This window comes from Ambystoma mexicanum, chromosome 4q (genome assembly GCF_040938575.1).
Source record: "Ambystoma mexicanum isolate Mex_15411 chromosome 4q, UKY_AmexF1_1, whole genome shotgun sequence".
NCBI lineage: Eukaryota > Metazoa > Chordata > Amphibia > Caudata > Ambystomatidae > Ambystoma > Ambystoma mexicanum.
In genome coordinates, this window is record NC_090928.1 from 497,323,707 (window position 1) to 497,351,467 (window position 27,761).

Sequence of the window (27,761 nt, forward strand, 5' to 3'; positions counted from 1 at the left end):
AACAATTCGTGTCACTCTCGGAGTTAAAAACGTCCTCCTTTTATATGGGTCTCTGACTTGCTTCCTGGCATTCCCAGGTGGAGGTTGTTACTCATACCCCCATTTCAAATTGATTGGCTAAATAGTGGCCAAAGCCCTCCTCTTATCTCAACCACTACCCCAGCAGTTGTGGACTGCCTTGCACCATTTTAGTATTCACAAGACAGAGCTGATGTTGCAGCTAGTACCGGTTGGGGAAGCTCTTGGCTTGCTCTGCAATCCTTCCACTCGCCATCTCTGTAACATGTCTGTCCACAGGTCTGCCCTCCCGCAACCACTAGCGTGGTTCAGGGTCCATGCTGGGCTCTTTGCCACTTACCCAAACCTCCACAGGGGTGCTGCCACACCAGTGAAAATCCAGCTACATCGATCCACAACACTGTTATTCTTTTCACGTCATCCCATTTGAACGTATTTGCATTAAGCCACACATGCAAATGTTGTTTGGAGGATAAAAACAGGGTGGTTAGAACTATGAAGGAGATTCAGCCCCCGATGTCAAGGAAGTGCAGGATATGTAATGACTGGGTGAGGTTATTTTTTTTAATTTTTTTTTACTTTACTTTATTTAAACTGCTCACAGATGGGTTACAGGAAGACCAACAAAATGTACAATTATATCATCAACACTTTACAAAAAGAATTAAGCATTTCCACCTTCCTAGTCCTTAGGTGTTATGATGTCGACCCTATGTTATTGTACCTTTTAAATAATCCCAGAACGGTCCCCATATGTCTCTTGGTCTGCTGATTGCAGTCACTGTTCCTACATATCCCTCTTCTTTTTCATGCACATACATTAGCTCTCTAAGCCAATCACAGAACGTTGGTGCTGAATTAGATTTCCATATCAACAATATGCATTTCTTTGCAATTATACAGTCCATGTTAAATAATCAACATATTTTGATGTTGGCTTTACCAATGTCTCCTAGCAGGTATTGGAGGGGGAGAAGTGTGTCGGATATTTTAGTCATTGAGCATAATGTTTCAGCAACCACTTGCCAAAACGTCGTTACACTCCGGCAATTCCAAAACATGTGTATAGTGTTCGCTCCCCCTTGTTTACATTTTGGACAGTCATCCGGTGTACTCTGGGAGAATTGCGCTACTTTTGCTGGTCTGTAATGCAGTCTGTGAGGTGATATTTAAGTATATTGGTGACTGGGTGGTGTGATGAATCCTACAGAGTCCTCACAAAAACCCTACGTTAAGTCTCCTCCCAGCTGGCCAGGGAAAGGCAGACACTTCCTGACCCTGGGAGCTGGGGGGAGGAGGAGATTCGTCGGGAGGATCACTTGGGAGGAGAAGGGCCCCATGTGAACAGGGGGCCACAGTCGGGCGAGACGCAGGATTAGTCTTCCTCGAGGAAGGACATATCAAGATAGCATAAGATGTAATGGCTTGATGTCAGAGACCTTTCATTTCCCCCCTGCTAACTATTTGAATGTAGGTGAAAACTATCATAACCCGTTATTTATTGGGAGTAAGAAAACCCCTTTCAAAGTCCCCAACATTCATAGAGATGAAAGCTCTTATAAACCCCAGAAGGAATAATAAAGGAGTCTTTAAATGTTACCAATTTAGACCATGAAATCCCCAATTCCTTTGTAAAGCTAAATCCCTTATTGACTCATAATACTGCTTTAGGGAATATAAATAAGTAATGAAATTAACTTGGTGTTGATATTCCCAGGAGAAAAGCTGATTTTGACATTGTGGACTCAAAGTCCCACAATTCCCATAGTACTTGGACGAGGAAGAGGGCTGCAGAGGCACAGGACTGCAAGTTGCAGTCTATTGGTGGGATTGACCCATACCTGAGGGAGACTGGGAGGGGGCCTTTTATGCCTCAGGTGCAGGCCTTGGAGAAGAGCAGTAGCAGGAGGAGGAGTAGTTGTAAACCTCCACGTGGTAGCAGAAACAGAGCAGCGACGCTGGGACCACCGTCATATGCCGGAAAGATGCCAGTCCTGGGATGGTATCTGCTGTCCAAGACGTTGATTGCAGAGGTTGCGCAGTGTGACGAGTTGGGATGGACTGCTTTCCGCCTGAGGAACGCAGCTGTAGAGGTCACGCAGCAGGAAGCGCACAATTTGAAAGCGTTCCCCACTATCAGTCCAGTGCTTGTGGCAGGCGAGCGCACCAGAGTTCTTTGGGAGCGAGGAGAGCTCCCATATCGACTGGTATGGGCCACAGGAAGCCACGAAGGAGAGATTGCCGGGCCGCGCAGGAAAACAGAAGCAGAGGATCTGGAGGTAGCGAGGCGAACGGACGCGCACGCCAGACCCGGTGAGTTCACTAGCAGATTGTGACACAGGAGCGCTCTGTGACTGCCCGCTGGTCAAGTCCATGGGCCTTAAGCATGACAATAATATACGCAGAGTGAAGTGGAAGAACATCATGTTTTGGGAAATATCGAACTGATATAAAACCAAGCTGACTTAAAAAGGAGCAGGTAGCAGAATAAGAACTTCACTATCATACCAGATATGTGCGATTGTAACTGTGTGCATCAGATTAAAAGCCACCAACGAGGAACATTAGGGGGCATGGGACAAGTTGGCTGCTTGAGCACGCAGCTCCCGCTACCTCCAGCATAATGGAGAAGAGATAGAGCGTTAAAGCCCGCACAGGACTAAATCTTATACAGCCGTTTGAAGAAAATTGGCTAGTGCACCCGTGTGTGCAACGACAGCGACGGACGCCCACGGGAAATGGGTGAACGATGACGGTGTTGTCCTCGAAGAGGAACATTGCAAGGCGACCACAGTCAGTGATGGGGCCAAACCGAGTGCAGAGAAACCGTCACCTGATAAGAGGAGCTGAGAGAAGGATATGAGACGCCGAGGCGGGAGACGGGGAGCGCTGGTGGCGATCCCCTCAGGAGCTGCACCCTCACCACAGCACACGCGCCTGAAAAGGGTATTGGAGAGGCACCCCCCCCGAACTGCAGGGAGCGGGGCTCTCTCCTGGAAGATCTCTGCGGGCGCGCTGAGCACCTGGAGTGGCTCCTGCCCAGTGAGCAGAGAAGTGAGAGACCGCCAGGGGTGTTCGCAGGCCGCTCAGCCTCGGAGGAACCCCTGCAGCGGAAGGAGAGGGGAGGGATCAGCGTGAGGTGCCTGAAGAAGGCTACACTGCTGCAAATCCCAGGTACGACAGGCCTGGGCCCCGAGTGCGCCGAACCGAAAGTCTCCACAAGACGACGATAGGAGGAGCAGTGTGAAGCTCGGTGAGGCAGACCAAGGGCCTGCGAACAACAGAGAGCCACCCCACAAACCACCAATCCTGGGAGGTGGGCAGTAAAGTGCGTTGGCAAGTGGTCACCGGAAGAGGAAGCACACCCCACTCCCCAGCGACTCCACTGCTGCGACGCAGTAGCCTCTGGTGGGACAGACCGTGCCCGCTGGAAGTTGAAGGGCACAAAAACACTGGGTTAAATCAGAACAACACAGGCACCAGGCAAAAGCAGGGTGGACAACGCGTGTAGGGCACGATCCACTGGTCCATTATTGGCCCAAATCCACAGAGAAATGCACTGAGGGCCAGGAGAGGGGCTATACAGCTGCGTCATTGCCAAAGCACCTGGAGGTGGGGGCCATTAAGGGCACAGGACAGTTAACGGAGGGTGTGAAGCGCACATCTGCAGGAGCAGTACAACACATGCCCGAATCCCCTTCCCTCGCTACACGTGGTGGAGACAATACATCCGAGGCTGTAGAGGAAGCACCAGAGAGAATCGAGACCAGTATTAATTGTGAGTAGGGCGGTGACCTAAGCACAGGAGGCATAGAGCACCCCAACCCCACAACGCGTACGGGCAGCTCAGTGTTCAAGACAGAAGACTAACCCCATGGACTGCTCAAGGCGTAGAAGTAACAGTTCACAGGAACAACCAGAAGGTGCAAGGGGAGACAAGCACAAAGAGAGCAAACTGCAAAAAGAGCCCAGCCAACGCCCCAGGCCCTCACGGCTCGGTACCATGCTACTGAAGGGTACATATAGCGGTGGATGACCCGGAAAGATAGAACCTGCGACCCCCCAGAAGACTGACCATAAAAGGGGATAAAACAATAAAAGAAGCCCAGGATAACACAGAGAAGGCAAGGGATTGTGCACAATGGATGAAGAACAAATTAGAGCACACGGTGTGAGACGCAAAAACAAATAAAAAGAAGAGAGCAGTGGGTGGGGCATGGCCAACCAGCCATGGAGTAGGACGTGCTCCGGTGCAGCTGCTCCTGTTAATCAGACGACGATCCGTGCTGAAGCACTTAAATGGACCTGAAAGTTCCTGAAAATATGAGCAGAGGTGTAGGAAAGTGTGCCCCATGACAGCAGCAAAAGGCAAGCAATTCGTAGCAAGCATGCCCAAGATATAAGCTCTTTTGCGTGTGCCTTTGTGAGCACCTAGTCTCACAAAATGGCGGACAACAAAGGTATCGGGACCCCCGACCTTCGGAATCACTGAGCCGGGCTACCAGCAGTAATCGAACTGCTCGCTCCAGACGGGGCGTCCGGCGGAACATTTGATCTTTGTAATAACAATTTGCGTTGTGCTGTAGTGTGCGGTAAGCCTGGGAGCGGTGGATTGAATGGATACAGTAGCGGGAGCATCTCCCTGCAATCAGTAATTGATGAGCTTGCTCCAGACGGGGCGTCCGGCGGAACATTTGATCTTTGTAATAACAATTTGCGTTGTGCTGCAGTGTGCGGTAAGCCTGGGAGCGGTGGATTGAACGGAGACAGAAGCGCAAGCAACTCCCTGCAAACAGTAATTGAAGAGCTCGCTCCAGACGAGGCGACCGGCGGAGCAGCTGTTCATTTTAACAACCGTTTGCGTAGTGCAGCAGGGTGCGGCAAGCCTGGGAGCGGTGGTATGAACTGATACTGTAGCGCGAGCAGGGCCCCCGAGTGTTCCATCGGCGGAGACGTGCCGCGCGAGGCTGATGCGATCAGGCGCCGCGGGACAAGGATCAGCTGGAGCGGCCACCCGAACGCTTGTTTGTGTGAAAAACTAGCGCCACGCACCCGAACTACATGATATATTGTAGCGGGAGCGCGAGGCAACAGTAACAGCACGTGTGAGTCGAGCCAGAGGACAGAGCATTGTGCTTCAGAAGGGGCAGCTGATGCAAAAGGCGTCTGCTCATTAATAATATCAGCAGCTGGAACGGTGGAATCGAGCACCTAACAATAACGGCTACTGGAGGACACATTGACATACCACTGGGCTGGCACTGATGGAGGTGATCTTGCACTCCTAGGGACAAAAGGGTGCACAACACTGGGAGCACACTGGGGGGCTGAAGACCAGCAGATGACCCCGGAGGAGTCACAGAGTCAAAAAGTAGATGCCACCATAGAGAGGCACGGTATATGGGGTGGATTCAAGCGGATAAGGATGTAAGAAAGACTGCTGAGGATATAGGCAGCGTTGTACAGTGTGCAAAGAGCCCAAAAGCCAGGTGATCAAGACAAAGGGAAAGAGTGATCTCTACGACGCAATAAGACAAGTTGAAATGTGGGAGAACACAACCCACTCCAGGAAATACCCCAGCAAACACAAGACTATGGAGAGGTTCTTCTGGATAATTGCCACCGACCTGAAGAGCTACACTGGTGCCACATCAAAACAGAGGAGCAGGATCGATACACCCGAGACCAAGCAACCTAAGACACATAACTGAGGCCGCAAGATGAAAGGGCGAGGGGCCATAAGCAAGAACAATAACAAACAATCCACAATGGAAGCATTCGCCAAGACGCAACTATCTCCTGCGACCACAGCGCCTAAAGGCGCGACAGCACCGGTGGAGAGCACCGTAGCGACAGAAAATCACCAGATATTAGCGGCTATCACGGAGCTGAGAGACTCAGCGATGGAGGGTCAGCGATGGCAGACTTGCACACCTCCATGGAGGCCAAGATAGACGCAGTAGGCATAGAAGTCACCCTGCTGAGACACGATGTTAGGGCGTTGGCAGAGAGAACAAGCAGCCTGGAGAGTGCGGTGAAAACCAACACGGATACTGGCGCCAACAATGCAAAGGAGGTTCACGCACTGAAGCAGCAGGTAGCTAACCTGGAGAATCGTGCAGAGGAAGCGGAAGGGAGAGCAAGGAGGAACAACATCCACGTGGTCGGCCTGCCGGAGGGGGAGGAAGGCCAAGACCCTACAGACTTCGTTGAGAATCTACTCTTACAAGAAATAGGGGCCGAAAAACTCTTGCAAGGATTTGCAGTGGAGCGTGCACACAGAGCCCTTATGAGAAAGCCGAAGCCTGCCCCCCCCCGGGCGATAATTGCAAAAATATTGAACTATAAAGATTTCGAGAAGATATTAGAGTACTTTCGCAAAGGAGGAACGATTGAAAGGGCTTCATGCACCATCACAGCGTATCCTGACTATACAATGTTGGTCTAGAGGCAACGGTACAGTTATGTGGCAATCTTAAGGAGGTTACGCATGGTGGGAATAAAATACATGCTTCTGTACCCCGCAAAATTGAAAGCGTTGCACAAAAGCAAGATGTACTTTTTTGACACCCTGGAAGAAGCAACGACATGGCTGGACCTTCAAGGTTGTCCGGAACGAGATACGGAGCAGGCTCAAGAGGAACACGATAAGTGATCGGGACATTGCATGCATATTGATGTGATACAAAGCGGGTACCCCAGCAACGATAATGATAGTGATTAAGATTAAGGGGTGCAACTGAGCAAAGTTGATATTCAGCTGGGATACCTTTGACTGTGTCGAATTTAAGAGACTGGAATATAGCAGCACGTATACATGCGCAGATTGAATAGCAATGTGTGGTTGAAATGAAGCAAACAGGAGCGGCAGGACGCAAGCACCCTACCACCCCCCCAACCCACCTGAGTAATAGTAGTTGTAGCAGGTTAGCCGCTAGGGCGACCTCACCCTGCAGAGCTTCGAGTACAGGCGAGAGCCAGAAAGAGCTAGATGTGGGGGTCCCCGAGATTCGGGGATGGAGCTGGGCAACAGTTGAGGGGGGTGATGTTGGGGATGGGAGGGGAGGTGGGAGGGGGGAGAATGGGGAGTTTGGTGTGTTTTTGGTTAAGGGGAGTTTAAACCGGGGAACAAGCCTATACAGAACGGAATGGAATCTAGAGTTAGACTGCACCTGGGGGAGGGTGAATGGAACTCAAATAAGCCATGGGGGACCTTAAAATAGTTACGTGGAATGTAAGGGGGCTCAATAGTTATCTAAAGAGAAATAAAGTCATGTTGTATCTGCGTAGGCAGAAAATAGACATTGCACTGCTGCAGGAGACCCACCTGACACGGGAAAGAATGGATAAGATTGCTGGGGAGTGATGGTGGGCTCAGCATATTCGGCTTATGCCAGGGGTGTGCTTATTTGGGTGGCACCACATGTCGAATTTCAGCGGTTGCAAGTGGTAGCTGAGACAGATGGGAGGATGGTTATATTGAGAGGACTGGTGGAAAATGGGGAGATAAGCAGAGTAAATACGTATGCCCCGGACCAGAACACAGCGGCGTACATTAGAACATTGTGCACTAATCTGAGCATGTGTGTGGGGAGCGCGGTGATCTGGGGAGGGGACTTTAACTGCGTACTGAACCCAAGGGTGGATAGATCGGATGGGAAGTTGGATAGACTTGCCCCTGCCGCCAAAGCGCTACAGACATTGCTGAGTGACTTTGGTCTAGAAGATGTATGGAGAATGAAACACCTAACATAGGACACAAGTGGCATGAAAGAAATTTTAGTAATGGGCATAAGTAAGCTCAATGGGAGATTAGTAGCAATGGGTTTCGTCAGACGGCTCGTAGCCTTGCTTTGCCGCACTCCTCATGTGTGGGAGTAGGAGTAGACTGGTTTCGTTTTACAAGTAAACAGCACGTTGCAGTATAACAATGGGAGTTGGGCACCTAGCTGTAAAGTATAATAATACAGAGAGGTTGCACATTGTGGCTAAGCAATTGCCGTATTGTTACGAATGCACGTGTGAAGGCAGATAGCAGTACCCATTTTGAGAACACGTATGAGACAGCATAGCACATATGAAGTAGGTTGAAGTATTGTTTGCAAATCGTGGTGGCAGTAAGATGCAAGGCAGTTTTTAAAAGCACATGTGAAGGAGAAATTGCAAAGCAGTTTTAAAGCACATGTGAAGGCGAAATTGCAAAGCAGTTTTTAAGGACACAAGTGGAAGCCCGAATGAGGCAGATTACAGAACTGTTGTTAAGGAGCATGGGAGTAGGCCGGTAAACAACACAATGGCCTTCATTCCAAGTATGGTGGTAGTCATGGCGAGGCAATATTTGCATTATTCTTCGTATAGTTTTTCATTATTAGTGGCGCAGAGCAGGAGGTCACCCCTCACGATGCGAGCGTCCCAGTGGCCATCTTGGAATTTCCCACTAATATGTTTTTGTGGATTGTAGCGGAATCATCCTGACAGACATTTATGTTGATCTTAAAGAACTAATGAAGTATTCTTGGGAGTTGTTATACACTCTTGTGTTACAAGCAGAAAGAAGAAAACCTTGTTGAAGAGAAGAAGTTGTTTTGAGATCTTTTGTCAAAAGTGGAAAGAAGAAAACTTGGTTGAACATTTGTGAACTGTTGGTTGAATTCAAGTTGGAACTTTTTGTTATCAAGTTGGAACCACAAGAACTGAAGTGGAACTTTGTTACCAGACAGAATTTGCTTATCTTTTTGGAACTGCTTAATAGAATCCTGCGGGAATCTGGGGAAGGGGAATTCACCTACATTGTAAGGAGAGACTGTTATCAGGTTGTAAACCTGACCGATACATTTGTTGTACTTCAACTGCCATATATAACCTTATTGAGTTGCTGTATGTACAAGTGTGAGGGACAGAATACTTTTGCTAAAGTGTTTCCTTTAGTTTATTTTAGGCAAGGAAATCCGTGTCAGGGTAGGGATAGTGAGGTGTTTATCCAACCTTTTGAGTTAATAAAATGGCCTTTTTCAAAAACCTTCACAAATTTGTCTGCCTCCCATTTCTGATCCCCTCACAGTGCTTTGAACACTTTTGAAATGTAGCTAGGAGTTATGAAGGGAGGGCGTTGGCATAGACCAGGCACCCGAGGATTATGGCCATTACTGAGTTTACCCTTTGTGAAAAAGGCAAGGAATGGGAAGACACACCAGAAAATTGTTAGGTGGCAGAGAAAGATTTGAATTCATTATTTACTTTTGGTGTGAGGGAGTGCTCTGCATCCATGCAGACGAATAGGTTACAAGGCATAAATTAGTTTTCAAAAATTGATTAGCAGAGTGTGCCAATTACATTTTTCTTGATTAGCAAACAAACCCATTTGATTAGCAATTTTGTACTAATGTTTAAATGCCACCAGAAGATAGTTGTACCCAAGATATGAAATGAGCAACAACACAGCAGTTTTGCATACCGCTGAAGTAAGACATTAGTGAGATAGGTCAGGCCCTGCAAATTATTTCTGTAAAATGGTGCATGTCACCACAAACCCACTTTCGTTTGGCACACTGCTGTCACCCAGAGACCAGCCATGCACAGTGAAACCTTTGACATTTACTGCAAACAAAGTAAAGTTTAAATAAAAGTTTCCAACATCCCATGCAAATGGTACTGGCCCTTCTTAAAATGTACTCGACTATATAAGTGGGCGAAACTACTTTGCGAGCCCGGGGTGAGTGTCTGTAAAAAGATTAGCTACATGAATGGACACAAATAAATGGATATGATAAAACAGCTCTTAAAACAGTTGGCCAGCTCTCTCTACTGCAGGTGCAAATATATAATGCAATCATAATCATAGAGCAAAGTGAGCTCTGGAGGCCAACTACAGTGTACAGTTTAGCAGTAGATCTGAAACTATTGATTGCTACTTTAAGTAAATATCAAGTTAGCTTTGTGTATTCATTATCTAAAAGACTAAGCAGAGTGGATTGCATAGCAGGCAGAGAACTGGGCAAACTAGCCAGAATATTGTAGTTTGCTGCCATCTCACTTTCAGGGTAGCGGTATAAACCAACATAGTAAGACAGAATGTCAAGGAGTATGGGATCAGCTCATGCGTTGAGCACCAGTTGCAAGCTGTATGTAACCAGCAAGCCACAGGACTAGGTTTACCATCAAAGCATTTGGCGGCGTGGTCATGTACATTTTCAAAAGTGTTCACTCGTTAATTTGATGCATCTTCCCCCAACAAAATTAAATCTAGTTGACACTGAGATTTAGATAAACTTCACTGTAAAGCATGGGGACAATGCAGTGTTTTATAGCAGCAATACTGTAACTATGCATTATGTAACCTACATTTTTAGAAAAGGAATTGAAAGCCTTTTTTAAAAACAATAACACATACTGTTCTTTGGCAGACAGGATACAGTTAGCTTAATAACAGTATTATCCCTATTATTTCTGGTTTGCAATTATTTGAAAAATAAAAATAAAATGTGCGTAGCACTCCCACATGGACCTTTTGGCACATGAGTGAAGTGGATGATTACTGCTGCAATCTCTCTCCATTAGCCCCTTTGAACTTGCAGTGAACAGAGAAAAGAGTGGAGAGAGCTATGAAGGCAAGAGAGGAATGCAGGGTGAGCTGTACTTTCCTTGAACACAGTAACTTAAATAGCTAACTTTGCTACACAAGTGCCAATTTAATTAGCAAACCGACAGGATTGCATAGCAAATTGCTCCGCAACACTGCTTATTCTATGCCTTGGGTTATAAATTGCATTCGAGCAGGATAGCAAAGGTGGCCAATAAAAAAGGAGAGCAAACAATGGGGTATTCCCGCATAGACAAACTCCAGATCATACAAAATAACGCCATCAGAGCAGCCCTCAATATCCCTAGATCAGCCCACATTTCGGAAACCAGTAAGAGCCTCCACTGGTTGTCAGTCACCCAAAGGATCTCACTAAAATCGCTTGCCCTGACCTACAAATGCATGAACAACCTGGCCCCCATCTACCTTTCCTCACAGTTCACGCAGTATACCCCATCTCGATCTCTAAGATAAACCCGCAACCAGAGCCTACTGATCCCTAGATACAAGCTCCAAACAGCTGGTGGGTCCAGCTTCCCAGTTCTGGCAGCCAAATTGTGGAACTCGGTCCCCCTTACTATCAGAAACCTTCCTTGAATCTATTCAAACACAAAGCCAAACTTTGGCTAGTCACATCTGATGTCCAAGCTGCACTCTGAAAACTTGATGACCTATGTATTTATGTACAAACTACCAATGTGGTTGATTACTATGTCATTTTAAATGTTACCTGAATTGTCGTAATATTATGTACCCACTGTTTCTAATATATGCGCCCGGTAGCCTCTGGGCCTGGTTTGCGCTATACAAATAAATAAAATACAAATACAAATAGATGGAATTCCATTTGGCCAAGGTTAAGTAGGAGTGGATCAAGGGATCATGGGACATTCAATGGCCAGGATTGCTAAACCAGGCTGTACAGGGCTTGGGGGTTCATTGATCAGCACTGTCAGTTTGCCCTTAGTCACTAACAGTGGACAAATGGATGTGCGAATCCTAAACTGCATCAGTGAGGAGCATTATAGATTTTAGCTGGAACAACTGATATGTATTTGTGGCTGGGGGCTACAGAGGAGAACTGTGGAAAACCATCACTCAAGCCACTATCACAGAACCTAACAAACTTTTATGAATTATTTATGACGTTTACCATTCCTGTTTACTCGTTACTATTATGAAACATACATCATGTAATCAATCTGGCTTGCTATATTGGAATATCAAATCCCTAAACAGCCGAATGCCCTCAGTTTGCTTAGTTACATTTGATCAAATCTTCCAAACAAGATACACATAGTTCACTCCACACCTAGTTCAATCAGTTATAAAAATTCCACCATGTAAGCCATATCACAAATCTTACAGCAGAAACTATGCAAAGTAAAACACTCTTGTAAAAGCCTTCTTGAAATACATAAAACTAAAAATGTGCAATTAATACGCACCATTTTTTTGTATTCATGATGAATTTCGGTGTAAGATAACTTGTTTTCTTCTTCGTCATCAAAAACTAGAGAAAGAAAAAAGATGTCAGCTGTAGATAGGAATGCACTGTACAAGCAAGCAGGTTTAAATTCACTGAAAATATAGTATTGTTAAATGTATGGTTGATCACCTATCTAAGGGGCCAACGTTTTTAAAATTAGACAGTATATTCGTAGAACTCTGAAATGGGTGTCATGCTGCACCCACTTATATTATTTTTACACTGATGCTCAATATGGATCAATAGTCATCAATTCTGTGTCAAGACCGGAGGCAAGCATTATGCTGAAACTACCTTTAATTCTAATCTTCCAGCAGATTTAAATCTTTACCTTTAATAATTTAATTGTTTTACTTCAAAACAGAAAAACATGTTTAAAACATCACATCCCATGAACCCCAGTGTCTCTGGTAGTCCCATGTCTATATCCTGTATCTGTTCTATGGGCCACTTCCTGCCACATCCTTCCCTCTTCCTTTCTGCTCTTCAAAAAGTAGAAGTAGCATATTTATGGAGCTCCTGCTATGGAATCTATCAGATTGACAGTGTGCTATTTTAACATATGAGCAGTAGAAGCAGCCCTCCAGATAAGGGGCGTATTAGGCCTTTTGCCGCACACAAATCTTGTCAATACGGCCCTTTGAATTCATCCTTGCGTACCACTTACACTGGCTATTTATGGCAGCACCCCCATAAATCATGGAGCTCACTGGTGACGGCCTGGCTAGCAGCAGCTTGCAATTGTGCTATTTAGTAATTTGTGTTTTGTTCACTTTGTTCAACTGCCTGCATTTTGTTGGTTACAGTGTTTTTAAAGCATCTTGAATCATCATTAACATGCTTTTCACTTTGCTTGAGGACACAGGTAGTATTGTGCAAAATGAAAATGGTCTCAAACAAGGGCTGTATTTCTACTTAATTTGGATTTAATGGAGGCAGCCCAGTTGCAGCAGCATGGGCATTTCATACTTTGTTTTCTTTTCATCACAGAAGCACACCAATTGCATAGCTAGGCATGTGACCTTTAACTTCCTTTAGGACCACCCACCGCAAGCAGGTATAATAGATACAGGTAGAGGAAATGCTGTATATATTTTCAGTGGCACAGATTGTACCTGTACCTCGCAGCAGTACTGCTATATATTCAGGCAAGGTAGACTAATTTATCAACGGAGCTGCTATATCATACTCATTTCATGGCACAATGCAAAATATTCATAGCAGGGGTGATTGTATCATGCCCACATTTCTTAGCAGGACTGCTACGTTTTGGGACAATATCTGAATTTCTTAACAGAGCTGCTGTTAAGAAAGCACAAACATGTGTTGGCATTTTCTGCAGCAAGCTAAAGCACAGAGTCTGAGCTCCTCCTACCAACCTCCGACAGTGTGAGAAGATGGCATTGCTGTCATATACCTCAATCCCTTCTACACGGTCTTGTGCTTTTCAAAACTTCACCTTCTCCCATGTCCGATTACTAAGTCCCACTGCCAAAATTCAAGCACATTTCAAAGCCTCATTATGAATCTCCTGACTAATGTAGGATAGTCCAAACAGGCCTAGAGCTTTTGACAAGCCATTTATGTCAGGCAAGCCTCACATGGAACTGCCAGTTCCCTAACCCTATGTGCCTCTCAGTGTCAATAGCCTGTTGGGAAAGGCAGCTCAGTGGGTCAATAACCATGCTGCAGAGATTGTGCAACCTGTTAGTTCAAATCCCGTTAATAGGTGAATTAATGAGTCTACATCAAAGATATGCATTTAAGATGCAGGTAACATTCAATTGTAAAAACAGTTGACTTAACATTCGACTTATCAAAAGGACTGCCAAACGTTCAGTGATTCAGAACACACACATGTCATCCGGGATGCTCTACTTGGAATGGCTCAGAACACATACCTCATCAGGGTTGCTATACCAGTGATGGCTCAGAACAGACATCTCATTTGGGCTGCTATACTTGTTATGTTAGAAATGTGTATTGCACATTTCCATAGGAACCAAGCAGCAAGCTGCATCTAGGCAAAGATCATATCAAAAGAAGCACAACAGCGTAATGTAGATATTATGGATTTATATAAAACAGATAGTTTTTCAGTTTCTTCTTAAAAACTACCATAGATTTGATCTGTCATAGATATGATGGAAGTAGATTCCAAGCCCGGGGGCCGACCACTGAGAATCGTCTGTCGCCCCAAGTGGTTTTAGACGAAGGAACCGTCAGCAGACCCCGATCCATGGATCGCAAACAGCGTGTAGATTTATAGATCTTAATTTTTGATGACAAGTACGAAGGCGCCACGTCATGAATGCACCTAAACACAAGACAAAGTAGTTTAAATTGAATCTGCTGCTCAACCGGGAGTCAGTGAAGACTTCTGCGAAAATCGGAAACTGGTGAATTCCAGGGCAGAGAAAAAATAAATCTGACGTATTGCTGAATTCTGGGCCACTGCAAGGTGCTTTAGCAGATATTTAGGGCTACCTACCTGAAGCGCATTGCAGTAGTCAAGCCTCACATTAACAAGGATGCCCACCATCACCTCCCGGTCATGCTCAGCTATCAAAGGGAGAATAGGTTTTAAAGTCTTCAATTGAAAGCATACAGACTTAATGATCTGATTAACTTGTAAATTTCAATCCAAATTGGATTGCCAGATGCATCCTAAATTCTTCACAGAGTCAGTAAATTTGGAAGCAATTCCAAAAAGAGTTGGACAGGGGAGTATAGCTGTAATGGCTCAGAAGAAGCACACCCCATGAGGACTGCTACAAGTGTAATGGCTCAGAACACACAGCTCATCAGGGCTGCTATACCTGTGATGGCCAGAAGTAGAACACGCACATCCCATGAGGACCACTAAACTTGTAATGGCTCAGAACAGACATCTCATTTGGGCTGCTATACATGTAATGGCTCAGAAGAAGCACATCTCATGAGGACTGCTATACTTGTAATGGCTAAGAACAGACATCTCATCTGGGCTCTTGTACTTGTAATGGCATACATTGTTGGCAAAACATCTGCATTCAAGCAAGTTCTGCATCTAGTCAGACAAACCAGAGGAGTTAAATCAACTGATACAGCGAGATATAGGAGGGGAAAAAGCAACAATAGAATGCAGAGATGGGAGAGGCAGAGTGACAGGGAAACAGACCGTAAAATGTGGCATCAAAACAATTAAGAGTGAGAGGGAGAGCGTTTGAAAGTGAGTGACGGGAAACAAAGTAGCAAAGGGAAGGAGAGATGGAGCAAAACATGGCTGTCAAGCAGGTGGTGCCAGGCAGCAACAGTAGGCCCGAGAGTCAGAAGTGATGCTGGTAGAGTAAGGGACTTGATTTATGAATCACCCGATGTAACTAGCTGGCATCTGTAGTAACTCTTAAAAGAGTTTGTGCCCAAGTATCATGAAGATGAAGCTGGGTAGTATGCATCTACAAGTCTTATGTGGGAAAAAAAATACATAGGTGCAATACATTATTTAGAACCACTCCGAAATACAGCTGTTTTGTCACTCATGCTTTCGAACAAAGTTTTAATTTTACTCACAAATTAGATAGTTGTCAGACACTTTTTACTCTCTTGCGAAGGAGGAAAATCATTTTTACTCTCTTGAAATTGGATTTACTCTTGAATTCTAAAAGTTGGTAGTAAAATACTCTCACTACAAAATCCTATCTGGAGCACTGAGTAGAAGGATGCATAAAAAGCATTGCTGAATCGTTTAACTGAGCAGAGTACTTCATAACTGCATGTTTTTTGTAGATAATGAGTTTTTGTGTTTACTTTCACGCTGAGACAAGGGCGCGTGACCTTGTCCTATTCAAGTTGAGTGCAGCGGGAGCCGTGAGTATCTAACTCACTTTAGGGCCCCCGCTCGGTGAAGCAGTCACTTTCCCAGCATCCCGCGGCCAGGCAAAGCATTTTAGCTTCATTGTGACTGCAGAGTTGCGCTGAACGTGGTAACACCAGCGCACGACCCTAGGAGCTTGTGCATGTTCAAGCACATTTCAAGGTGCTTTACTTCAAAGCAGAGCCTTTGTTCTCTGCATGATAAACTGAGCGAAGATGACAAGAGACCCTCTACTCGGAGTTCCGTGCTTCCAGAATTTCGGGAACGCATTGAATAATGGTTGACAGAATGGATTAGGGCAGGAATGAAGGGACCAGCCCTTGCCTGTAAAGTCATGAAAACTCAGTCTCCAAAGGCAAATAATATTATTGTGCACGAGTTATCTGGACTCGTGTTTGAGAAATATAAAAAAACATAATGACAGTCAGAAGGGGTCTCTTGGGGAGTGGCAGTTGCCTGACTAGGAGGAGGATATAGATTTGAAAAGCTTTAACCATCCGACTTGCCATGTACATGTACCATGGAATTGGATGGAGCTGTTGTCTTTTACCAGAGATTTTCCTGACATCAGACAGAACCCGGAACAGTAGTATAGTCAGGCTAACAAAATTATACACGCAGGCCCATTCACATTATTGGATATTAACCAAGTTTTTTTTGTACATATTACCTCCAGTCATATGGAGACAGTGCAGAAAACAGAATAGTGAAGAACTGTCAATCAAGTGGCAGGCTTTGGAGAAGAAGGAAGTAGTGAATTTTAGGGGGGGAAGCAGGAGAATTGAGCAAATAGAGCCACAGAAACAAATGAACCACATGTAGACAGGACGAAGGCGATTCGGTAGAAAAGTACGCTGTGAGGATAGAAGAGGTTTTCTCCTCTTAATGTGGTATGGATCTAGGTACCATATAAGGGCAAAAAGCTTTTGTTCACACTTTGTGGAAGGACTGCTCCCACACTTGAAAAATGACATACAAAACATATAAAATGTACGTGGGCCATGCAGACTGCGGCTCAAATTGTGACTATGGCCAGATATTATGCGAATAGGCATGCAAATGAAAAGGGTGAAAAGGAAAGAAAATTAATCTATTAATGGAGCAAGCATTTCCAGAACGAGGCAGAAGGAGAGGGAGAGGTATGTCACGAGGAAGAGGAATGGATAGGAATGTTTAGAGGGAGAGAGATAAGTGCTTTTCCAGCATACAGAGGAGGAATAGTGGATGATGGATGCTATTATTGCAAAAGCCCAGATCATTGGATTTGGGAATGTCCCACGCATCCAAGGGAAAGAGGAAGGTCTATGGGATGAGGGATAACAAGAGGCAGCGAGAGTCAGTTTGATGGTAACAATGCGGAAAACTAGGGCCAAGGACAGTCCAATTATTTTGATCCAAGGCAGGGACATCAGTATTCTGCCAGTGACTATACCAGCCATATCCAGGTTATTATGCAATATAGGGTTTCCTAGGAGCAGGGAAAGGCAGAGTACAAATACCCATTGACCCCACAGGTCCATATGTGGAAGATGGGGTTGCTGAAAAGAAGCAGAAGTTTTGTTTAGATACAGAGGCAAACAATACTATTTCTAATAAACTAGTGCCTTCAATACCGCTCTTTGGTAAAATTAACACCTCAGTGGGAATTTCTAATGATCCAGTCCATAGGCCACTATCAAAGTCCATTCACTTTGATAGGGCCCATTTCCTGCATCGTTCAGTTTTTTGTAACAGATAAATGTTCTTTAAATCTTTTGGGCATGGATTTATTGAAATGCTTGCATGCAAACATTTACTGTTCACCAGATAGTGTCTACTTCTCTTGCTCTGCTGAATCTTTCGCTAAATGTTATGTTTCCACCACTAACACTTTACCATCCGAACTTGACAAAGTGGATCAAAGGGTGTGGGTATCCGGTAAAAATGATGTAGGATGTATGGCAATAGATCCAATTCAAATTCACGTTAAGACCAATGCCATACTCCCAAGGATACCCCAATACAAAATATCCCAGGAAGGATTAGTAGGGATAAGGGGAGTGATTAAAGGTTTACTGTCTAAAGGGATAGTTAAAGAAATAGCAGGGAGCCCATGTAACAGTCCAATTTTTCCAGTTCAGAAAAAGAGCGCTGGCAAGGAAGGCTCACTTATTGAATGGAGAATGGTGGTACAATTGTGCGCTAGCAATAAAATAATGGTGCCCAAGTTGTTCCAGATAGGACATTACTTTTTACTATGGTTCCTCCCTCCACACAATACTTCACAGTTGTGGACTTAAATAATGCATTTTTTAGCATTCCAATACAGGAGGACAGCCAGTACCTTTTTGTCTTTAGCATAGATGGTCGCTCTTACACATTTTGTAGAGCACCCCAAGAATACAGAGAGCCCATGCATTTAAAACACAATTGGACATGTTTGCCCAATCTGTGTTATTGCAGTACATTGATGACCTACTTATAGCAGCAGATGCCAAGGAAGGGTGTGTGTGTGGACTGCACCACGTGCCTGCTGGAGTTTTTATCTCCCTTGGGACAAAAGGTTTCCCCAAATAAGCTACAATTATGTCCGCAGCAGGTCACTTATCTAGGTAATTCACTTACTACGGTAGAGAAAAGATTGCACCCTCAATTAATACAAATGATACTTAACATGCCAGCACCCATCACACAGCAAGAGGTTAGAGGATTTTTGGAAGGACTTCATTCTGTAGACAATGGTTTCCAAACTTTTCTTTGTTAGCTAAGCCCTTATTGGAACTTACTACTAACACTACTCCTGTACCTCTCCCCTGGACTTCATCTCATCAGGAAAGCTTTAAGGTACTCAAATCTGCACTATGTAACTCTCCAACATTAAGACCACCCGACTATACTAAACCCCTTTCTCGGTTTGTGCATGAACTAAAGGGGTGTGCCTTGTTCATACTAACTCAACCACAAGGGGAGTAAAAGAGGCCATGTGCCTATTCTTCGACCACCCTAGACAGAGTGGCTAAAGGGTTGCCAAATTGCCTGAAGGGGTAGTGGCTGTTGCCCTTTCTGTGAAACAAGCAGAAACCATAGTATTGGGCCATTCTTTAACTGTTGTCGTTCCCCATGCAATAGATATCCTCCTGACCAAAACATGAATGCAACATTTAACTAATGCACGGCTCACTAGGTATGAGTTGGCCCTGCTCACACCCAACATTACTTTGTGAAGCTATAATACCCTGAACCCTGCCACCTTGTTGCCCCTCCCTTCTGATGACCTCGATATCTTGCATAATTGTATACTAGTCACATATGAGGAGACGAAGGGACGAGTTGATTTGACTGAGGTTCCGTTAGAAAAGCGTGATGGCATTTTATATGTTGATGGCTCTTGCTTCAAACTACCTGATGGCTCGTTCACCGCAGCTTATGCCATAATTACATTAAAAACAGTTGTGGAAAACTGTAAAATACCTCAGCATTCAGTACAAGTGACTGAAATTGTAGCGCTAACTGGAGCATGTGAGCTCAGCTCTGGGATGCCCATAATTGTGGGAGGCTCTGGATGGAACCCAGTTTTCTTACCTCCCATGGAACCAAAATTCAACATGGAGAACCTATTCACAAATTGCCCAATTCGCTAGCCTTGTCAAACAGTCTTGCCATAATCAAATGCAGCGCACCTAAGAAAATAACTGACCACATGGGTAAGGGCAATGCGCTTGCAGACGTAACTGCAAAAACTACTGCCCAAAAACCATATTCTATCCTGTTCATGCACAACAGACCATCCCCCTTTTGAAAATACACTTGACATAATTGTCAGTATCCAAGCAGATGCTACCTGTCAGGAATTGAAACAATGGGAGATTAATGCAGTTTTTGAGAATGGGTGTTGGATGGACACGGGAAACGAGGGGAGATGGATTTTGGCAAACAAATATGTACCTATGATGATCTGTGGAGACATCCTATCTCTAACCCGGTCGTACCCCCACCCCCTCTCCTGGTCTGACCACCCTCTCCTCCCGTTTGGAGCCCCCTCGGCCCTCTGTCTGAGCTCCCACCCCCGCACTGCCAGCCTCCTTCGCCGTCAATCGACCGATGAAGTGAGTGTCAGTCGCTGCTTTTGCTTCCACTTTCATCCCCCTCCCACCCACGCCTCTGACTCTACTCCGACTCTGTCCTTGCTAACCTTCACCTCTCCATCTCCAACCCCGTCGACATCCTTGCCCCCATCATGAGGATCCATCTGAAGCCTGCCTCCAAGTGCAATGGCTGGTATGACTTTGATCTAGCATCCCTAAAACGCAAGTATTATATTGTATTTGTTATTTATTTAGCAGTCTTTCCCCATTTGTATGGCCTCAATGCACTTTGTGATTGGAACAGCCTTGGTGACCGCAGACAATGAGTTAGAGGTTCTAAGAGTTAAGATTAAGAGATGCTTATGTGCATTTTCACCGGCTTAGGATTTAGGTGGCTGGCTAGGCTCCAATAAGCAGCCCAAAGTTCAGGCACGTGGGTGGGCGCTGTTGGTGGTGCTATTGCTGAAAATTCAATGTGTGCCCAGCTACACCGAATTTTATTTTTGTTGGTAGTCGCTTTGCTAGTTGCAGAGGTGTTGAGGTACGACAGGGGTTTCCGCATAGACGGCTATGTGCGCTGCTAGACTGGGATGGATGGATGGATGGATGGATGGATGGATGTGCATGCGGCCCGTGTCCACAGACGTGGTGCAAGGTATACGTACTATATGCTTTAATGTAGTTCGGCTGCATAATTTTTTTCCTTTGTTCAATGTAGACAGCTTGGTCTCGTTATTCGTGGTCCCTCTAAAGCGAAAGTCTGAGCAGCGAGGGTGAGTCCTGGAGGGGGGACGGCATGTGGGATGAGGACGATGATTGGGGAGAGGGAGGACAACTGTGAGAGCGAAAGTTTGTTGTGGAGTGCCTTTGCGAAAGTTGCTGGCATTCGTGAGATATTTAGTGGCTAGAGGTATTCTTTTTCTTCAGACGAGTAAGGTTTATTGCGGTGTGCCTCAGCGAATGCTGCAGGCTTCCCTGCGGTATTGATGGGTAAGGGTGTTGTTGTGCATGGGGGGGCCATAGTTGTATTTATAATATTGTTTATCTATATAGCGCCTATACATAGGAAAGTGTTTCAAAGCGCTCAAGAAGGGTGGGGACACGGGAAAATACAACAGTCGCTCAGAGCCCTTGAACATATGAGACATTAATAGTCTGCACAGGCAGAGTAAATGCATAAAATATATTGAACATTATGGGATATAGCAAATAGGCCTGACTGCGATTCTGCAATTTTAACAGTACAATTAGGGGTGAACAGACAGACGATCTTCAGGCGTGGTGCGTAAGGATCGAGCAAGTGCACAGAGGGTAAAAGGGAGGGGAGGGTCAAGTGCACCCGGTCTGGGGTAAGTGCAGAGAGAGCCACTCTCTTGGGTTCATTTCTCAGTGCGTTTTCGTGTGGGTTGGATGTAGGGCCCTGAGGCAAGTGCAAGAGAGGACTGACGGGGTGCCAGGGACCAGTGAGACTCTGAGGTACACCAGTCGGCCAGTCAGCATGCTGTAAGGGGTAGGAGGGAGAGAGGGATAGGACAGAGAACTGGGTTAGCAGGGTAGAGGGAGAGAGAAGGGAGAGAGAAGGAAGAGGAGAAGAGGAAGGTCTTGAGGAGTTTCTGGAATTTCAGGTGATCCGGCTCAAGGTGTAGGGCAGCAGGGAGGCTATTCCAGAGGGATAGCACCTGTTGAGGATAAGGATCTCCCACCAAATCGCTGCTTGGAGAAACGGCTCAGTCGCAGAAGGTTGGAGGTAGATGAGCATAGGGCTCCTGAGGGACAGTATTTAGGTAGGCAGCGTTGAAGGTAGGTTGGTCCCAGGCCCCAGAAAGCCTTGTGGACAATACAAAGGGTCTTGAATTTGATCCTTGCAGCCAGTGGAGGGATTTCAGTGCCAGAGATGCGGTCCCTGGGCTTGAGGCCAAGAATAAGTCTTGTGGTTCTGTTCTGGATGAGTTGCAGAGGGCGCAGGGCAGAAAAAGGGAGGTTGAGGAAGAGGTTGTTGCAATAGTCCAGCCTGGACAGAACCAGGGCTCTGGAGACAGTGAGCCTCTGGGGGAAAGTGATGAAAGGGTAGAGTACCACCGAGGAGGTGTAGTTGATACTTAGACTTTTTAGAGATGTCAGAAATGTGAGAGGAGAAGGAGAGAGTGGAATCAAAGATTATCCCAAGGTTTCTTGCTTCACAGGTGGGTGCAGGTGCAGGGCCAAAGGAGGCAGCCAGAGTGAAAGCGGGAAAGCAAGAGTAGGGGTCCCAATGCAAACAATCTCAGTCTTAGTGGCGTTGAGGCAGAGGTTATTTGCAGCACACCATAACTGAATAGCTGACAGTCAGATATGAGCAAGGAGGAGGAGGTGGCTGAGGGTAGCCTGAAAGATAGTTGTGCGTCATCCGCATAGAAGTTAGAGGTGAAGGTGGCAATCACCCATGCCAGGGCAGCCATATAAACGTTGAAGAGCCAGGCTGATAGGTTAGATCCCTGAGGAACGCCACAAGTTGAGATAGTGATAGTCGAGTGAAAGGCTCAGAGTTCCACCTGGGATGGGCGATCGGAGAGGAAGGAGGTTAACCACGCCAGAGCCTGACCTGTAATTCCCAGGGCGTTACAGAGATGTGTGATCAGGATGTTGTAGTTAACCGTGTCGAAGGCAGAGGAGAGGTCAAGGAGAATGAGGATAGATGGGGTGTTAGTGTCAAGATTTGAGATCCGGTCTTCACAGATGTTCAGAAGAGCAGATTCCGTTGTGCCTCTGGATGCTCTAAAGCCAGACTGATGGTCGTGGAAGCAACCAATAGATTCAGTATGTAGAGTCAGCTGAGAGATAGCCAGTTTCTCCAGGAGTTTGCCCAGGAAGAGAGTGATGGAGATAGGGCGGTAGTTTTTGGAACGGAGGGGACGGCAGAGTTTATTTTTAGCAGAGGGTGCACAAGGAAGTGCTTCAGTGCAGTTGGGAAAACTTCAGTGGAGAAGGAGAGATTGCAGGGATCAGCGAAGGCTGGGGCGCGGATGTTGTCTGTAACGTTTTTAGAAGGGCAGGGGTCCACCTGTTTAGATGAAGCGTTCATAGATCGGACCCGTCTGTAAACCTCAACCAGTGTAAGAGGTGAGAGAAGAGAGAGAAAGTCGGGGTCAGGGTAGGGGGGGCATGGGAGGCTCCGGTGTTGGTGAATGCTGTGCTGTGGAAGAGATGGTTGAAAGGATGTCTTGGGTTTTTGTGGGAAAGTGTGCAGCCAGGGCCAATCAAAGGTCCTGGGTGGGTGTAATAGAAGAAGATGCAGCTGCAGGATTGGCCCGCACCTTGCAGACTTTGAAGAGATGCAGGCTTGAATATAGACTTTTCTTGGTGCGCATGCAGAGTCAATAATGCCTTTGAAGAAGGCGGCAGGCTAGTTTGTCAGATGGTTCGCCTGACGCATTCCATTTCCGCTGAGCTGTCCTACACTTGCGTCTAAGGGCAGCCAGGTCAGAGTCGTACCAAGAATTGCACTTTTTGAAGGCTTCAGTCGGACCTTCATGACAGGGGCAAGAGGGTCAAGGGTGTTGGAGATTTAGGTTAGCGAGGGCTGTGTCAGGGTGGGAGTCAGCCGAGGGAGTAGCAGGAGGCAAAAGCAGCCACTGTCACTTTTTTCATGGGTCTGGTAACTTTGAAGTCCAGCGGCTGTGCCGGATGCACTGATGCAAGAGGAGAGGAGAGGTGAAGGTGTAGAGAGAAGAGAGTGGTCAGTCCAAGAAAGGGAGGTAGTGAGAGGGGTGTCAGTAGAGATGAGCGCATCTAGGGTGTGGCCCGCGGTGTGCGTGGGGCCAGAGAGTAGGATAGAAAGGGCGAGAGAGTCACCAAGGTTGCCGAAAGGACCTGAAGAGTCGGGAGAGTCAAGATGGATGTTTAGATCACCCATCAGGAGGTGGTGGGAGGAAGAAGAGCATAGGGAAGAGACCAGGTCAGCCCATTCCGAGAGGAAGAGAGTGGATTGGCCTGGAAGCCGATAGAAGGTGGCCATTATGAGAGAAGATTTTGGGGATAGTGAGACTCTGCAAACTAGGCACTCGAAAGGAGGAGGAGGCCTGAATAGGGATGATGGACACAGGTATCCATTCTGGGAAGATAAGTGCCACTCCTGCACCTGTCTTCTTAGTCCTGGGCGCAGAGAGGATTTTGTAGCCTTCAAGGAGGAGCGTGTCAAAGCTTGTCATGGAGCGCTTCTTGAACCATGTCTCAGTGATGGCGAGCACATCGAGATCCATGAGTTCTAGGAGGTTGCAGATGTCAGTCGAGTGTTTGACGGCAGAGCGAGTGTTGAGAGTGGCAATGTGGAGCAGCTTGCCATCTTTGAGGGTCTTTCTCAGGGGGCACAGTGGACTGTGGTCTCCCCCAGAGGGGGGGGGCAAAGGCCAGTGGGATAGTGGAGGATGGCAAAGGAGCCAAGGCCGACAAGGGAGCCAGGATAGTACAGCAAGGCAGGGGCGCCTGTGCATAGGAGGAGGAAGGCACAGAAGGCAAGGGAGCCTGGGCAGAGGGGGAGATGAGGTTAGAGAGGTCAGGGAGGAGCCTATCGAAGAGAAGAAGGTTGGGTTGAGGACCCTGAACCATGCTGGTTTCACTGAGATAAACATTAAATGATGACTCTAGAAATGGTGAAGAACCTCCCAGCGGGTGCCACCATTAATGGGAGAAGAGGGCGATAGGAGAGAGAAGGCCGACCATGAAGCAAGTCCACAGGTCAGGTAAGTTAAGGAAGAGGAGGATGTCAGTGATAGTCTCTCTGGCGGAAGCCGTGACATAGGTGTCTGCAATAGGAAGGCCTGGTTTGGAGGCTAGTGTCCTTCTTGAGTTTCTTCCAGACAGATGTTTTGATAGGAGAAGGATAGGAGATAGTGAAGCAGTTGGAGAGAATAGAAGAGATAGATAGTGACATGGTTTGTTGCAGTTATGGGGGGGAGGGGTTACACTTACCAGTCAGAAGCACAGATGCCCTTGAAGGTAGGGAGAGGTGGAGGGCACAAGGCAGGAGGGAGACAAAGCAATGCATTCCAGCAAGTAAGGAGCACAGCACCACAAAATTCAAATTTCAGCAGGACAGTGAAAATACATGCAGCAACTGGGCAGGCTAAATTAGTGGAAGTCCAGATGAGGTGAAATGAGGATCGAACAGTTCCAGGTGTGAAGGAAGGGATCGAGAGGATGGATAGGGAACTGACCTTCAAAGAAATGTTAGGTGGTCCATTGTTTCTGTGTGTCCAAAGAACATGGAGTGTTCCTCAGCCTTCATGTGCACGTTGGGATGGGGGGGGGGGGAGAGGACCCACAGACCCGGCCAGAGGAACAGACAGGGCCTTAAAAAAGTCGGCCTGTGAGGGGATGGGCCGGCTAAGCATGCCGATCCACCATAGGCCAGATAAGGAGGCTAGTAGATAATGGCAGCATAGATGTGGAGCTCCATGAAGCCTTTGCTATTATACAAAGGCAGCGATCTTCTTCAACTTGCCACAAGGGAGGGGGAGAAAGGCCAACTAGTGTGGTTCTCACCTTGGGCAGTTTGCTCAAAGGATGATGGGCAGAGAGAGCAGGATAGAGTGGAAAGGGAGCAATAAAACAAAAATAAAAATAGATAAGCCTGCTTCGTTTGTTTTTCTCCCCTTCATCATAGCAAAATCATCCTACCTCATGTTGGAGGGGGATGCACAGGAGTCGGGTGCAGCGTCTCTTCAAGTAGTCAGGCCCCACCCTGTTTGTCACAATGAGATGCTGCGAACGCTGCCAGCACCCATGCTGTAATTGGTGGTTAGGATTGTTGATGTGTTTGAGTTCTGCGATATAGTTTAGAGAGGCGGAAGGGGTTTAAGAGGATGTTGGGAAAAGCCAGGATTTGAGGATCTTTCTGAATTCCAGGTCATTTTCAGTATTGCGAATGTGTAGGGGTAAGGCATTCCAGATGATTGGCGCTTGGACAGAGAACGAGGATCCGCCCAGCCTGGAGGAGTTGTGAAGTGGGACCACTAGGCGATATGTTGTGCGTGATCCGAGACTCCTTGAGGGCGGTTAGCGCAGGATCTAGTCTTGAAGGAATTCCAGACCAGTGTTGTGGATGTCCCGGTGGATGATGCATGTGGCTTTAAAGGTAGTGCGTTGATCAATCCGAAGCCAATGGAGGACTTTTAGTGTAGGGCTGATGTGTTCTCTGGGAGGTATGTTAACGAGCAGGCGTGCTGCAGCGTTTTGGATTCTTTTCAGTTTCCTTAGTTGAAACGCTGGTGGGCCGAGGTAGAGGCAGTTTGCGTAGTCTAAAACGGCACAGGATGATGGAGTTGATGGCCGAGAAGCGGTGAGGATGGGTTAGGTAATTGAAAATACCCCTGAGAATCCGTAGATGGAAGAAACCGCTTTTAGATATGGAGGTGGTGTGTTGGGCGAGGGTTAAGTCTGTGTCCAATGTGCATCCAAGGTTTTTTACCAAGTTTGAAGTTGTTGGTGCAGGTCAAAGGGATTGAGGTCACGGAATCAGTTGGGGAAGGAGCGCTGTTTTCCTGCAGACTAGGATTTCAGTTTTCCCACGGTTGAGGATGAGGTGGTTGGTCATCATCCAGTGGTCAATATCTGAGAGGCACGATGACAGGTCCGGTATGCACAATAACCCTAACCATGGGGGCGTGGCTAACTGGCCATGGAATAGGACGTGCTGCGTGAGGCGCTCCTGATGATCCGACTCTATTTTTGCCAAATTTATCTGCTGAAACTGTAACGAGCGCCTAGAACTTTGAGGATCAGGCGTCGGAAGCTGCACGCTAAGTGAAGTTCGCTGGAGAAGTTCATAGTCCCCGAGAATCCTGAGATATACATGGTTTTGTCGGTGCGACTGTGTGGCCGCTTCGACAACAAAATGGTGGCTAACAAAGGAGAGGCCTCCGAGGAGAAACGAAACGGATTCCCCAGACCTGCGGGACACGGCTGCGGTAAATAGCCTGGAGACGTAATACAATAGGGTGATATGGCGGAGTGGTCGAATTCATGAGAGCGCCCGGCCTGACATGCGCGAATGGAGCCTCGGCGATCTGACCGCAGGAGAAGATGACATTGGATGCTTGGGTGATGAGGCCTACGGAAGTTGAATGGGGAGTGTTAGGCTATAGCCCATCCGTAAGACAATTTGAAGTGCCATCTCGAATGTGCGTTAGGTGACCTGGAAGCCGGACCATCGTCGGACCGAGGACAGTGCGACAGCAGCACTAAAGCGGTGGTGTACAGGAGCAGTAGGAAGCGCCATGTCGGCAAAAGGGTTGAGAGTCAAGACCAAGCAACCCACGATGGAGACTTTCACGAGAACGCAACGGACCCCCTCAACATCGGTACAGAGCACGATCGAGACCCCTGCGGAGGACGCCCCCGAAGGGGATAAGCACCAGATCCTAGAGGCTATAACGGGGCTAAGTGCTAAATGGGATTTGCCAATGGCGGATCTACGCACAGCTCTGGAGAATAAGATCGATGCTGTGGGTACAGAACTCACCCTGCTACGTCAAGATGTTAGGGCACTTGCAGTAAGGACCAGCGGTCTGGAAAGTGGGGTGAAGATTAACACTGATGTTAGCACGAGCAATGCGAAGGAGATTCATGTCTTAAAACAACAGGTCGCTAACTTGGAAAATCGTGTGGAAGAGGCGGAAGGAAGGCCGAGGAGAAACAACATTCGCGTGGTTGGCCTTCCGGAGGGAGAAGAAGGCCAAGATCCTACAAACTATGTTGAAAACATGATCCTGCAAGGGA

The 27,761-nt window shown here is 46.8% G+C and overlaps 1 protein-coding gene across 3 annotated transcripts in view; it reads right to left on the bottom strand.

Annotated features, from left to right (window-relative positions):
• CFAP36 (cilia and flagella associated protein 36) overlaps positions 1 to 27,761 on the bottom strand; it is a 1,333,208-nt gene that overhangs the window by 1,225,553 nt on the left and 79,894 nt on the right. For all 3 annotated transcript variants that reach the window (XM_069608061.1, XM_069608062.1, XM_069608063.1), the window contains exon 2: positions 12,046 to 12,110. In XM_069608061.1, the coding sequence (XP_069464162.1) occupies positions 12,046 to 12,110 (65 nt within the window). The remainder of the gene's footprint in view (positions 1 to 12,045; positions 12,111 to 27,761) is intronic.